At 40.9% G+C, this 13,135-nt stretch overlaps 2 protein-coding genes across 2 annotated transcripts; both read right to left on the reverse strand.

Annotated features, from left to right (window-relative positions):
* Window positions 1-939: 939 nt before the first annotated feature.
* On the reverse strand, window positions 940-2,370 carry LOC108132840 (uncharacterized). Its single transcript, XM_017252402.2, has one exon. The coding sequence runs from the start codon at window positions 2,368-2,370 to the stop codon at window positions 940-942; it is 1,431 nt and encodes a 476-aa protein (XP_017107891.2).
* Window positions 2,371-2,852: 482 nt separating this feature from the next.
* LOC108132841 (Ionotropic receptor 48b) lies at window positions 2,853-4,676 on the reverse strand. Its single transcript, XM_017252403.2, has one exon. The coding sequence runs from the start codon at window positions 4,674-4,676 to the stop codon at window positions 2,853-2,855; it is 1,824 nt and encodes a 607-aa protein (XP_017107892.2).
* Window positions 4,677-13,135: the final 8,459 nt, after the last annotated feature.

Genomic DNA, 13,135 nt, shown 5'->3' on the forward strand with positions numbered 1-13,135 from the left:
GACTCAAAACTGGGATACAAACTGGTTGAAACTACAGTGTCTGAAATGTATGACACAGGGAGGGTAAAAATAAGGCGAGAAAACATGGGTTTTTTGGTAAAGTTAATGGCACAATTTTAAATTTTAAGATTAATATAATTTAAGTTAAGAAAATAAAAAAATAAAACTGTATAAAATCTTTTTCCGTGCAGCTATAAAGGCCATCACTTTGAGATACCAAGAAAACCCAGATCTGGACCTCCCACTGAGTGCATTCTTGGCCATCTTCTTATCCTTGGCTATCGCATTATCCTTTCCATTTTTTTGTTGTTCGACTTTTGGCGCCGAAGCATAAACTTTATTGTCGCCACATTGCTGTTGCATACTTAATGGCGCCACAGCGACAAAATACACCAAAAATGTGCCAGGCTCGAGTGTCAACGAACTTTAAAACGAGCTCGAATGATGGGAAACTCACCAAACCACCAACCCACCCACACGAAGGACAGTACTTCTCACCCACCGCCCCCAATGGAAATTCCATTTTCGGCAAATATTTGTGCAAGTCAGCAGCAGCTCAGCTCCATTTTGGGACAATTCACCCCTATACTTTTCTAGGACTTGTCCTTATTTTTTCGTTATCATTCGGACTGCATACAATGGGCTGGGCAAATTGCTTAGAGACTTGGCTGGCAAATGTTTTGGAAATATCTCAAGTGCTATTTATTTTGAAGGGGTCCAAAACCACAGGGTGGTTGGTTTACATCTTGGGCTTAGCTGGGGGGTGTCGCTGGGTAGATGGGTTTTATGTCTAACGCCTCGAGCTGCAAGGAAATTTTTCAAGATAAGCTCTGCAATAAAATTCTAAACACTAGCATTACCTGTGGGTATTACTCCCCTATAACCCAAAATCTTGACAACACATTTATTGGTTATTTTTATGATTATTTATTTTGAGGTTCAAAATTTCCAAGCCAGAAGCTCAATTAAAAAACTTATCGAAGCCAGACTGTAGCCCAAAGCCAAGGCAATCGCTGTCGTTAGAAAGTGGTTCAAGCCCAAGGGCTTTGCCTCCAGGTGCTCCGTCACTGTGTAGTTCAAGTATCCTTGACTCACAGCCTCCCGGTACGAATCGAATTGCATTTTATCCAACAGTCCTGACTCGAAACCATTATACAGAGATCTGCTTAGATGATGTTTCAAGAACCAAGTATTCCTCATGGGAAACCCGGCAAACAAAAAGCAGAAATCGATTTGAATCCGTCGGAATTTTGGATGTCTCAGATAGTGTTGAGCATATTCAAACATTCCCCAGCGATCGGGAAACAGAACATAGGCGTAGTTTTGATCCAGATTATTGCGATGTTTGACTAAAGTTTCCGATGGAACAGTCTTAACTACAGACCGAAGGATATCCGGCATATAGTGCCTTTCGAACAGGGCCCGATCGTAGGGATCAATGAGGACGGGAATACGTCTTTCCGCCAGTTCTTCGAACGTTGTTATCTCACTTTCAAACACCTCAGAGATCATCATACTTTTAAGCAGTCCCGAGTACTCAGTGGAGTACACAAAACCAGCAATGAACAGAATTCCAAAGAGGATGTATCTCTCACCTCCGAAAATAGTCGCCAGCTTGAAGGCCCCAAACAACAAGGAGTTGAATACTTCCAGAAGTTGTCTGCTAAAGTCCCATCTTCCGATTCTCGCCCTGTGAATCAGGCTCATGAATCCTGCAATCAGGATGACATAAATCGCCAAACAAAGCCAAACACTGGTCTTGAAAGGAGCCGTCAAATATCGATAAAGTAGAAGGGGCTTGGCGTGGGGCACAATCACATTCGCTGCTGCAATTCTAAGCTCATTGGTGACCGTGAAATAAATTGGATTTTTGGACAGAGCATCTGCACACATGTCAACTTTATTAGTTTTAATGGCCAGGGTGCAGTTCTGTGGCGAATCACTTCCTGTGTACACTGGCACAAATGTGGCATTCCTGTATCTGAGGAATGCCAGGGCAAACTTCATATAATAGCCAGTGTGTATTATTTTACCCTCCAAGTTCGTGTAAATAAAGCTGCGAGGAACATTGTTGTAGGCCGCCACTCGTACAGGATAGCGATTCAGATTCCCAAAGGAATCGCGAAAGCCTGCATAGTCCTTTGCAGTGGTGGATCTCAGCCTCAGGTTGGGAAACAGTAGTTTGTCGTACGAACGGCCACTCAAAGTAGAATGAATCAGGATCTTAATGTAGCCCAGTTTAAAGGCAAAGTCTATAAAGTGCTTCCATTTAGTTTCCTCCATTTCGTTGTCGATAACCAGAAGAAAGTCCGACAATTGAAATTGTAGATCAAGTTTTCGGAAGAGTTCGTAGGGTGGTCTGTTTTCCATTATAACGAATAGTTTGTTGTCATCTCCCAAGTGATTTTTTAAGGATTTGGGATTTAGGAATTCACTCGAAGTATAAATAAGATGGCTAATTGATTGCGCAAGTGAGTTATTATTTAATTTATCCCTTTGGTTACAGATATATATGTTTGTGGTAATGAGTAGCTTTTCGTTTAGTTCATTTATAATTTCGATTAAACTGGCATCAGCGTTTAGGAGAAATAATAATGATAGAAACATTATGTAGCAGTTCATCTGAAATATATAAAAGAATTCAATTATTCAAAACAAAAATTAAACAAAAAGAGGATAACCCAATCCTATAAAGTTATATCTACATTTTCCCATCGTTCTCTAAAGCTCCCTGATCTGTTAAGTAATCTTTATTTTTTCAACAACTACGACATCAAGAAGTTTATAAAAAAAGCAAAGCAAAGCTCTGGACACTGTAAGGCAAAGCATACATCACAACATCAATCCGTCACTCAATCAACTTCAACATCAACATCACCGCCTCCCAGACACCCGGCACTTGTCTTCCTCCTCCATCGGAGCTGCTGAATCCTTCGCCTGAATGCCAGGAATCCGCTCATGCGCCTGGCCGTCAACTCGATGACAAAACTGAGGAGGGCCATGAAGTAACCCAGGGCCAGAGCAATTGCCGGCATGACGAAATAATCGAGTCCCAGCGGCATCGCCTCCATGTGCTCAGTGACAAGAAAGTCCACGTAGCCCACGCGAACGGCCTCGAAGTCGGCGTCCAGGGCCAGCTTCCGGGTAAGTCCGCTCTCGAAGGACCAGTACCAGGCGCGACTTAAGTGATATTTAAGGAACCAGCGCTTCCGCATGGGAATCCCAGTGTAGAGAAAGGCAAAATCGATGGGAATCCGAAGAAGCTTTGGATGGCGCAGAAACTGCTGAGCATAATCGTACAGCGCCATCCGATCCGAGAAGAGTACATAGGCATAGTCCTGATCGAAGGAGTTCCGATGCTTTAGAAGGTTTTCAGAGGGGACTGTTTCCATTACGGACCACAGGATTTCCGGCATGTTGTACCTGGCAAACAGTGTCCTGTCGTATGTATCCACCAAGAGGGTTATGTTGCTGGCGGCCAAGGACTCAAAGCTGTCGATCTGCTTCTCGAAAACCTCAGAGATCAGCATACTTTTGAGCAATCCCAAGTATTCCGTGGAGTATACGAATCCAGCTATGAAGAGTACACCAAAGAGTATATATCGCTCCCGGCCATGGATTTCCTTCAGTTGGAAGCCACTGAACAAGAGTGAACTGAAGACCTCGAGTAGGTGCTTGCTAAAGTCCCACTTCCGTCTTCGCATCCAGTGGATGAAACTGAGAAAGCTCACCACCAGAATCACATACGAGCCCAAACAAAGCCACACACTCCACTGGAAGGGGGCCGTTAGATATCGATACGAGTGCAGGGGCTTGGCATGGGTTACCAGGACGTTGGCTGAGGCGATCCTGAATCCGTGAGTCAAAGTAAAGGCCGCAGGATTGGCGGCCAGGGCATCGGTACACAGATCTACTGTTTCGTTTAGCAAAAACAACGTACAGTTTCGAGGTGAGTCGTTGGGGGTGTGAACTGGCAGGAAAGTACCATTTTTCCTGTCCAGAAAGGCTCGGACAAACCGCAGATAAAATCCGGCGTATACCCTCTTTCCCCACTTGTCATTGTAGATCAAAGCTCGAGGTGTGTTATTGTAGACAGCCACTCGCACAGGATATCCGTGAAGGTTGTGGAATGATCCTCGCACGGAGAGATAGTGTACTATGGTAGTTTCTTCTATAAGAACATTAGGAAATAATATTTTGTGATAAAGTTTATCGTTGTGTAGATTATAGAATAGTATGTGGACATAGCCCTCATGAAAGAGGTGCATTACAAAGTCCAACCACTGGTATTCCATCTCCAGATCCCCGGGATTCTCAAGAACTATTACGAATTCCGCCAGTTGGAATTGCAGATCCAGTTCCCGAAAGAACTCGTAGGGCGGTCTATCGTTACTTAAAACAATAAATAGTTTATTTTCAGCTCCCAAATTATATTGCAACTCTGTGGCATTAAAGATTTTAGTATAGATCAGTAGTGAAATAGATTGCATTTGATGAAGATATTTTGATTCGAAAGATACAAGTCTGTCAGATTGATTGCAGAATAAAATATTCGTGGTAATAAGCAGGATTTTGTTGAGTTCTTGAAGGACATTGGTTAGACTATGAGCTTTCATAAAGTAAATAGTAACAAATAGAAGATGCAGTAAGAGTTTGTTAGGTTTGAAGAGAAGCATCTGAAAGATAGATGGATTATAAAGATTCTGAAAGTAAGAGTTAGAGCTAGAAGATGAATGAAGAGATGGATGCTAGGTGAAAATTGGAAGTTGTTTTCTTTGGTAATTGTTGTTTTCCAAAACCGAATTACAGTCACACCCAAAATCTTACATCTGATCCGAGATAATTTATGTATGGTCACGACCACTTCCGCCTTTGTCCAATTCTTTTCGCAGTCTCGAGCTCAATTAGCACCGACAATAGATATGAATATACATAGATGGGAATGCGAATGGGAATGGGAATTTGTCTAATCGATTGATCAACTCATAAATATTCCATTCCACCTGATTGATTCCGGGGCAATTAACACTCCAACACGATCCCACCCACGCATCCTCCAGCGGCGGCGGCAATTGGGGCACTTTATACTGATTACATATATATTTAGCTTATCCATTCTCATGCGCGTGCAAAATCGGGGCTGATCGTGTCAATATTTTCGCGCAGAGACAAAGGAGCAGTCATGGGAAGCGGCTGCCATCACGAAGTCGGCGAGTGAATGGAAAATACCCCGCCAGTCTAAAGCGCCATTTTCTCTTTAACTAAATATAGAGGATCCAATCGAGAGATTATCCAATCAGAACGATGGATATTTTCAAAAGGGGAAGTCCCTCTTAAACTGTGCCCTTTTTGCTTTTGCCTGATTAACGGCTGTCAGTCATTGTACTGGCTAACTACTGTATCTTTGGGATACGCGTGTATCTTTTGAGTTGGGTTTGCAAATTAAGCGCTGAGATGCGTGCTGAATGCCCCACAAAATGCAGAACGGACAGCTGGTGGGAATCAATTTGGAACTGTCTGAGCTTTTGCTTCTTCAGCTCGTTCAGTGGGTCAATGTACGGGTGGTCTTGGCCAAAGTGGTAATTAGCGTTGGATAATAACGGATAACGGTACAAGGTTAAGGACCCGAGAGGTAATCTTTCTTTCGAGTATTATTTGCTTTATATTCTGAGGAGGGTACTTTTTGAGAAGGTTTTAAAATGTGTTATTAAGGTGTCATTTTATTATTTGTTTAAGAAGCTTAATTGATTCTGAAGTATATCAAGTTTGTTTCTTATATTTCTATAGTAATTTTATTCTTCTTAATCTCTTACCTGTACTAACCCCCTAACTAAATTCCATTACCAACTCTGCCGGCATTCCTCAGATGACTCATACGCACAGTAGTCCACCAACCACCATTCCACTTGCAATAAAGAGTAAATAATTAATAAGATAAGGATATCCACTTGCACGAGCTCAAAATCCAGCCCGGGGCTGAAGGTCAAACTAATAATGATTTAGATAATCAAAGAGTGGCTAAGCAGGAGCCACAATCCCGGCCGAGCCTGGCCCGAAGATGACGGCAAGAGTTAAGCTGCAATGCGAAGCACTTGAACCTGTTGCTACCAAAAGAGCCCCAAGGCTTCTGCTGAAAACCAAACAAAACGGCCAGGGAGCGCCGTCGCGGACTCTTCGCTCTGCTCCAGAGCAGACAGTAGAGACGGAGTCCACTGAGATCGCTACATGCAGCCAGACCATAAATACCGAAGGGTTACGCCTATTTTTACACGCAGCCGAGTGCATTTCCTCGTACTTGGGCCATGAGCGCACAAATATTAAAACGATGCGACGTGACAGATTACAAAACGTTTGACACCAGCGCCAAAGCCGCCACAAGATGATGCCCCAAAAAACAAAAACAAAGCCGGGCCTAAGAAGCCATGGGCTCTGGAGATGGAGGGTAAGAAGGAGTTCCATCTGTATCCAAAGCAGAAGATGAGGCCAGATCTGAGGCCGATGCTGCAACTGCAACTGCAAAGGCAGTGAAGCAGCAGCCACTTGCCACACGACGATGACGAAGAGTATCACGCTGCTGCATAGTGGTTTAATATTATTCAAAAAACAAAAGTTATTATTAAAAATAAATGGTTGCAACATAGCTCAGAATAAATGTCTATCTAGATTCTAGAATGTCTAAAAAGTTAGTATCTTATCCTCTTATAATCTATTTAAATTGTAACTTCATTATGGGACACTGTACATTTTTAAAGTCACGAGTCTGAGGCTACCACGGAGTACGGAAAGTAAATTGCCTCCGGGCCATGGCTCCTCGGACTCAACTGGGAACCTGGAACATGGGACTGAAGATGGGCATGGGTATGGTTTTTGGGTGGGGAATGGTAACTGGTGGGAGGGCGCAGATCCGGAGGAGATCCGTGGAGAGCGCGCGTCACAAATTAATTCGCTGATGGCGAGCCAGTTGGGTTTTTATGTTCTTTTTTCTGTTCAGTATAGCTCAGTTCTGGCTAGATCGGCATGATTCCCACAGTAGTCCCCCAAGTTTTATTTTTGTTTTTTTCAGTTTTGTGGAGTGCTCTTGAGGATCTGCTCCTGCTTGTCTAGTTCACCTGCAACTGAGCAGCGGTTAAATGCGGAGGCAGCATCCATGTATCTGTATCTGTGGATGCGACGTCTGCTTCTGCGTCTGCCACTCGTGAGTTATGTCAGTCAGTCAGAAAGACCAGACCACGCCAGACCAGAGCAGACCAGTCCTGACCGGGCCACAACAGACCAGAGGTCCTCTCTTCCACTTGAGCGTGCAATTTTTCTAATTCACATCCCAGAAATCGCAGAATTCCAGATCCCCAGATCCAGTCGGGAGTGGAGTCTCGCAGCAGGCGCATCGCGTAATTGACTTGGAAGTTATGAACCTTTAAATGCGATGAGCCCCTTCGGATGCCGAGTCGAAACCACGGTCATGTAATTTTAATTTTCTCACTTGATTGCCCCGCAAAGTCTGGCAGCGAATTGCCATTCATATGGCCATTGGCTCCTGAACTTGGCCAACTTGGTTAACTGGATTGCCGGCTGCCACATGCAGTTGCATTTTCAACTGAGTTGATTAGTTTGCCAGGTGGGGGCGGTATCAGTTCCACAAAAAATCATCGTTATAATTATAAAGAAGGGGTTCTAAAGGGTCTTTCGGATAATCGGTAAATGTTAAAATAAAAATAAAAATAAAATTTACAAGTTTTCTGAAGCCTTTTTTAAGTGGAAGTGTATTTTTGTGTTAACTACTTTTCTGAATTATATTTGGATACAATTTATATCTAATTATCTCTTTTATTTACATCCTGTTCTGGAAACTGCGCAAAATCTTGTTAGATTCGGTTCCAATCCAACCTCCAACCTGCACACCTGTTCTATCTTTATGTTCAGTGCTAATTACCAGAGTGGGCGATAGGTTTTGGAGTGCAATTCCCATGGCAGTCATTAGACTCTACTAATTAAACGAAGAATGCCAATTGATGAAAAATATTTTTATTTTTGTCGGGATAATAAATGCAAATTTGTCTTTGAAATCCAAAAGATAAAAACAGCGCGAAATTCGTCAGCTCCGAAGATCGTTTTGGTTTTCGACACTCGGCCAGTATTACGAGTATTTTTATTCATATTTATAAGCGAGAAGAGATTTTATAAAATTCACACTAATGCGAAAATTGGTAAGGCAAAGCCCCGAATATTTCATTCAGTGGTTAAGGCACATTTTTCTCTGGGCCAGAGCAGCTGGAGGCTATTGGCTCAATGAATTATGAGCCCGCTTCTTATGAGCGTGCAAACAGCATCCAAAATTGTGGGTGTCATGCGTTGTGGCTTAATGAAAATGTTTGGCTCTAATCTGGCCTCTGGCCTACTCGGTTGTGGTTGTATTTTCACCCGCCTCTGTTTCTCGGTGTTGTAGGTGGGAAACGCAGATTTATTGCGCATCAAATTACAAGAGCTGATCAAAATATTTGTCTTCGACATGCCATCACCACGGTCTGGTGGCATTTTTGGTCTTAATGGCCTTGTAATGAAGCGACTACTAAGCTAATGACTCGGATTGAAGGTGTATCTTACCACCAATTTAGATGTTAACTAGTAAAAGTTATTTTTGGTCAGCCAGATATATTTTTAGAGAGTCTATGTCTTTTGGTATCAGCTGGGAGAATGGTACTTTATTAGCAACTAAGTTGGCGGTGTTTACATGAACGCCAGCCTTTAATTCTAGACTGGAATTCAGATTCACTGGCTTGTAAATATTATTTGAGCAAATACGCGGATTCAAATGATTGTTAGCACTCCCTTTTGTTCATACAGATCCGAGTTATCCAACGTCCAAGATCAACATATAAAACTGACCTACTTGGTTTGCTCGGAAGTGCGCCTCATCTCATCTCCCACGTTTGAATTGGGTTGTATAAGAACGTGGTCAAATATTGTCGGCCCGGCCGGTCGGTCGGTTGGTCGGTCAGTAGGATGGAGGTGGCCCTTTGTTAGTGCGAAAACCGCACGCTAATTAGCAAGGCATTTAGAAACACATTAACCTTTTCGCCTTGGCCTTAACCTTTCGCTAAAACGGCGTTAATTCGCAGCGAAAATATTAAAAACGCAAATCTCGATTTGATGGCACTGATTCACAGAAGTCATAAACTGTCATAAATACAAGCGTTTATAGACTGGCGCCAGCTCCAAATTAAATCGAAATCGAAATCCAATCTGGAGAGATCGTGATCTTACCAATTTTGGGCCACACGCGCCACAGGGGAAATAACTTCTTTTTTTTTTTGGGGGGGCATTCCCGGCATTTTCTTAGCCATATTTTTGGCAGTGGTTGGCTTATATATTTTGTGATTATTTTCGTATTTTGATTTGGACATTGATTGCTATTTTCGCCTCAAGTTGTCGAGTGTTTACGCACATTTCCGTTATTGACACGCATAAATTTGTTGGTACTCATATGTATATTTATGTAAATCTTTGCCAGTCTCAAATGCTTATTGTTTTCGCAGTGGGACTTCTCACTTCGCCGATGCTGCCGGCTCGTTAATTTCTTGGCCAAATAATTTAAGCTATTGTTACACGTGTTCCACGCGGGATCATCAGACTCTGACAATGTCGAATTTAAATTTGTCAGCTTGCTTGATTGGTATCTTGTTTTTTTTCGTTTGGGAAAGTGAAATGATCATCATCCCCTTGGGTTAAACTTTCTAGGGGTAACTCGTTTTGTTATCACAAAGGATCAACAATTGTCTGAGGTCTTCGATGTGTGCACACTTCATTTGTCCAACATTTGCGATCATGCAAAGCAGTCTGATCCGATCAATCGGCATTAAGGATCTGGGATGCCATGGCATTTCTCAATTCATCCCTCCTGTCTAGATCTTCCGGAACAGAAGTCAGCCACGCGTTAATGTGAACAGAAGTTCCGATCACTTTCACTTTATGGAAACTCAATGAAGCCCGTCGCATAAATTACTAGAAAAGGAACTTCCCCGAGGGGTAAGTGGATAGTCGAGGGTTGTCTACATTTTCATTAACACAAACTCTTGTTAGTACTGACCAGCGACAGTTGGCCAGCCATGGCGACAAAATACGGGTGCCTTTTTTTCGGTAATTAAAGGCCTCTTCCAAAAAAAAAAGGGTTCCCAGCCAAAAACCGAAAACAAATTCATTGCTCATTGTTGGCTTAATTGAATTTACTGCACACGGTGCGTGCCGAGCGGTAAATTGGTAAATTGGAGGACCCTCGAGGGCCCCAAAAAATATACAAAACTGATCACGTGTGATCCTGTGGAGTGTGGAGTGGTACCCCAGAAATTTAGCCCATCAGCCACACCATCGGCGTTGAAAGGTTAACTCTGCACAAGTTCACTCCACTGGCCCATCCGCAGGGACAATCGCATTCAATTCTGTGGAAAGCAAAAGGTATACTCTAATCAAAGGGTATTCTGGTTATTTTATAAGGCTTATATTTTTATTTATTATATTTTATAAAAAATTGTTATGATGTTTTGTTAGGATAACCTCGTGAAATAAATAAATGAAACTTAAAAAGTTACATAGAGTATCCTTAATGCTATTTGAAACTAACTGCATATATGATTCGCATTTGCCTGCTTTTTTTGTGCTTTACTTATTTTTTGCAGATCGTTTTTCTTTTTTTTAACCAACGCCCACCTTGCTTTACCTTTAGACGGCTTTTGTTGTTGGTTTTCGCGTTTATCAGTTAAGATCAGGCGGCGGCAATGGTTTCGGGCTCAAGTTTAAGTTTATCCTGTCTGCCTGCGGTTTTGGTAGTTTCTTTTCGTTTTAGTCTCTCCTTTTTTTTTTTTGGGGCAGTGAATTTTAATTAAAATACTTCTCAGGGTTTTTATTTTCTCCGAGCTGGGCTGCAACGGGGGTTACTCTGGGGTTTTTATCTACAAGGGGCAAGTGACGCTTCTCGGTTGTGAGTGTGACACATTTGCATCAGATACGACAAGCTCGTCTCGGAAGGACACCCACAGACTCATAAATCAGACTCTGGGTAAAATAAACAGAAGAAAAAATCCAAAAAATTGACTTGTCAGGACACCTGACATCCTCATAAATATATTTGAATTTGTTTTCTTGCTGTCTGCTCCTTTGTTTTTGGAGTCGTGAAGATTTCACACATTTTTTCTCTCGTTGGCAGTTATTCTCACAGCGACACGACGTGGCGCCAGGACATTTCCACAGCCATTCATGTCCTGCTGCGTTGGCAAAAAAATATAAAGGAAGAAAAACCCCGAACTGCAGTTGCACAATAAGAATAAGAATTGCGACTATGCAGTTATTGCTACTTGGAATTCACCGTCTGGGCCAAAAACTAAGTGCGGTTGGATGTTTTCATGGATGTTTACTCTCAACACTATGTGGGTGGGATGACTTACCTCGGTTGGGTGTCGAAATGACCTGAAAAAACACGAAAAATTTTAAATATTATAAAAATTGTATTTTCATTCTTACTCCAAAGTTCAATTCAATTAAAATTATCAGGTTTGTTGCATTTTTTTAGCCACTTGAGACTGAAGGCTGGAATTTCGCATCAAACGAATCGATTTAATTAATTTATCATTGTCATTATCAGTTGCGAATTTTCTTTGGGGCCAAGCTGTCTCATAAATCTTCATTAAAATTGGCCCAAAACGTCAAAAACGATTTTTTTTAAAACTTAACTTAAAATAATCAAAGAATGTAAAAAACGAAAGTAACAGCCGGCTTAGCTACGCACTGCTTGCTACTGTTCAAACTTGCACTGCTTTCTCCAACATGTTGCAATCAAACATATGTTAACTAACAGCGGTTCGAACTGTTAACAAAATATGTTAATAAAGCTCTGTTAAAAGGCTCAATCAGTAACATTTTTTTTCTGACTGTTATTTTTCCAATAAAAAGTTGGAAAATTTTAAAAATTGAAAAAGTGTTGTAAAATTGAAAAAATGTTCTGTTAAATTTTAAAGTTCGAAAAAAAAAGCTTTTTTTTCCCGGACAACAAAAAAATTGGACTTTTAAATTAAATTTTTTTTTATTAAAAACATTTTTTCACCACGATTATTTCAAAAGAAGAAAAAGATTTTTTTTTATGAACAGCCAAAAATTTTGAACAAAAATGCCCAGAAAAACGCAAATAAAAAGCAAATCTTTCGAAATTTTTGTCCAATCTCAATATCACATTTTACAAAAATAATGAATACCTAATAAATAATAATAATTAATAAAAATAAATACAATAAAATCAAAAACTCGTCAAATAGTCCAAAACACTGCGAAACACAACAACGAGATTTTCGTTTTATTTTTTAAAAATAAACCGGGGATGCCACCTTTTCAATGGGTTTCATTTTCATTTCATTCCGGTGTTTTCAACAATTTTTTTTATACACTTTTAGAACAATTAAATTAAATTAATTAATTTTTAAAAAACATATTTACCCAATTTCAACAAATTTATCGCCATCCATTTGATTTTAAACTTCTCGGTCGTTCACCAAAACGAAAAATTTAATTTCACCGACGCCAATTTAATATCCAAATTTGAGGTGGGGAAATTCAAAACCTCATCATGAGAAACCAAGTTTAATAGATTTTTTTAAGGACTTTATCTGGTGGTAGGTAATTCCCATTATCAATTTCATCAGCTTTATGGTGGGAATAAAACAAAAGAATGAGAAAATTGAGTGATAAACAACTGCGATTTGTTTCGATTTTTTTTGCCATTTCATCATATTGTAGCTCTCAGATATCAAATGAATTCTTCGGCATTCAAATTTCGTCCCCAATAATTATGCGTCATGGGAGAGGTGTCTGTTTTTGCGTAAACAAACTAGAATATTCGTGATCACTTTGGTATTTCTGATAACCAAAGAGCAATGCTACTGGATTTTTTTCGGAGTATTCTCATTCCAGTTCATTCATGGCCAGATTTCTTCTCGGAGGAATGGCAGAGTCTCTAGTTGCTCTAATTGAACCTATCACAAAACTTTTGAACTTATCTAGGTATCGAGTTAATTGGAAACTGAGACACGAGCAAAGTCCACAATTGATGTTTGTTCTCGTTTCTCGTTTCGGGGAACTTCCCTCGCGATAAGAT

The sequence above is a fragment of the Drosophila bipectinata genome, chromosome 2R (assembly GCF_030179905.1).
Source record: "Drosophila bipectinata strain 14024-0381.07 chromosome 2R, DbipHiC1v2, whole genome shotgun sequence".
In the NCBI taxonomy this organism is placed as follows: domain Eukaryota; kingdom Metazoa; phylum Arthropoda; class Insecta; order Diptera; family Drosophilidae; genus Drosophila; species Drosophila bipectinata.

Excerpts from the sequence above, each read along its gene's own strand:
- LOC108132840 (XM_017252402.2), bottom strand. The coding sequence starts at position 2,370 with ATGGAAAACAGACCACCCTACGAACTCTTCCGAAAACTTGATCTACAA.
- LOC108132841 (XM_017252403.2), bottom strand. The coding sequence starts at position 4,676 with ATGCTTCTCTTCAAACCTAACAAACTCTTACTGCATCTTCTATTTGTT.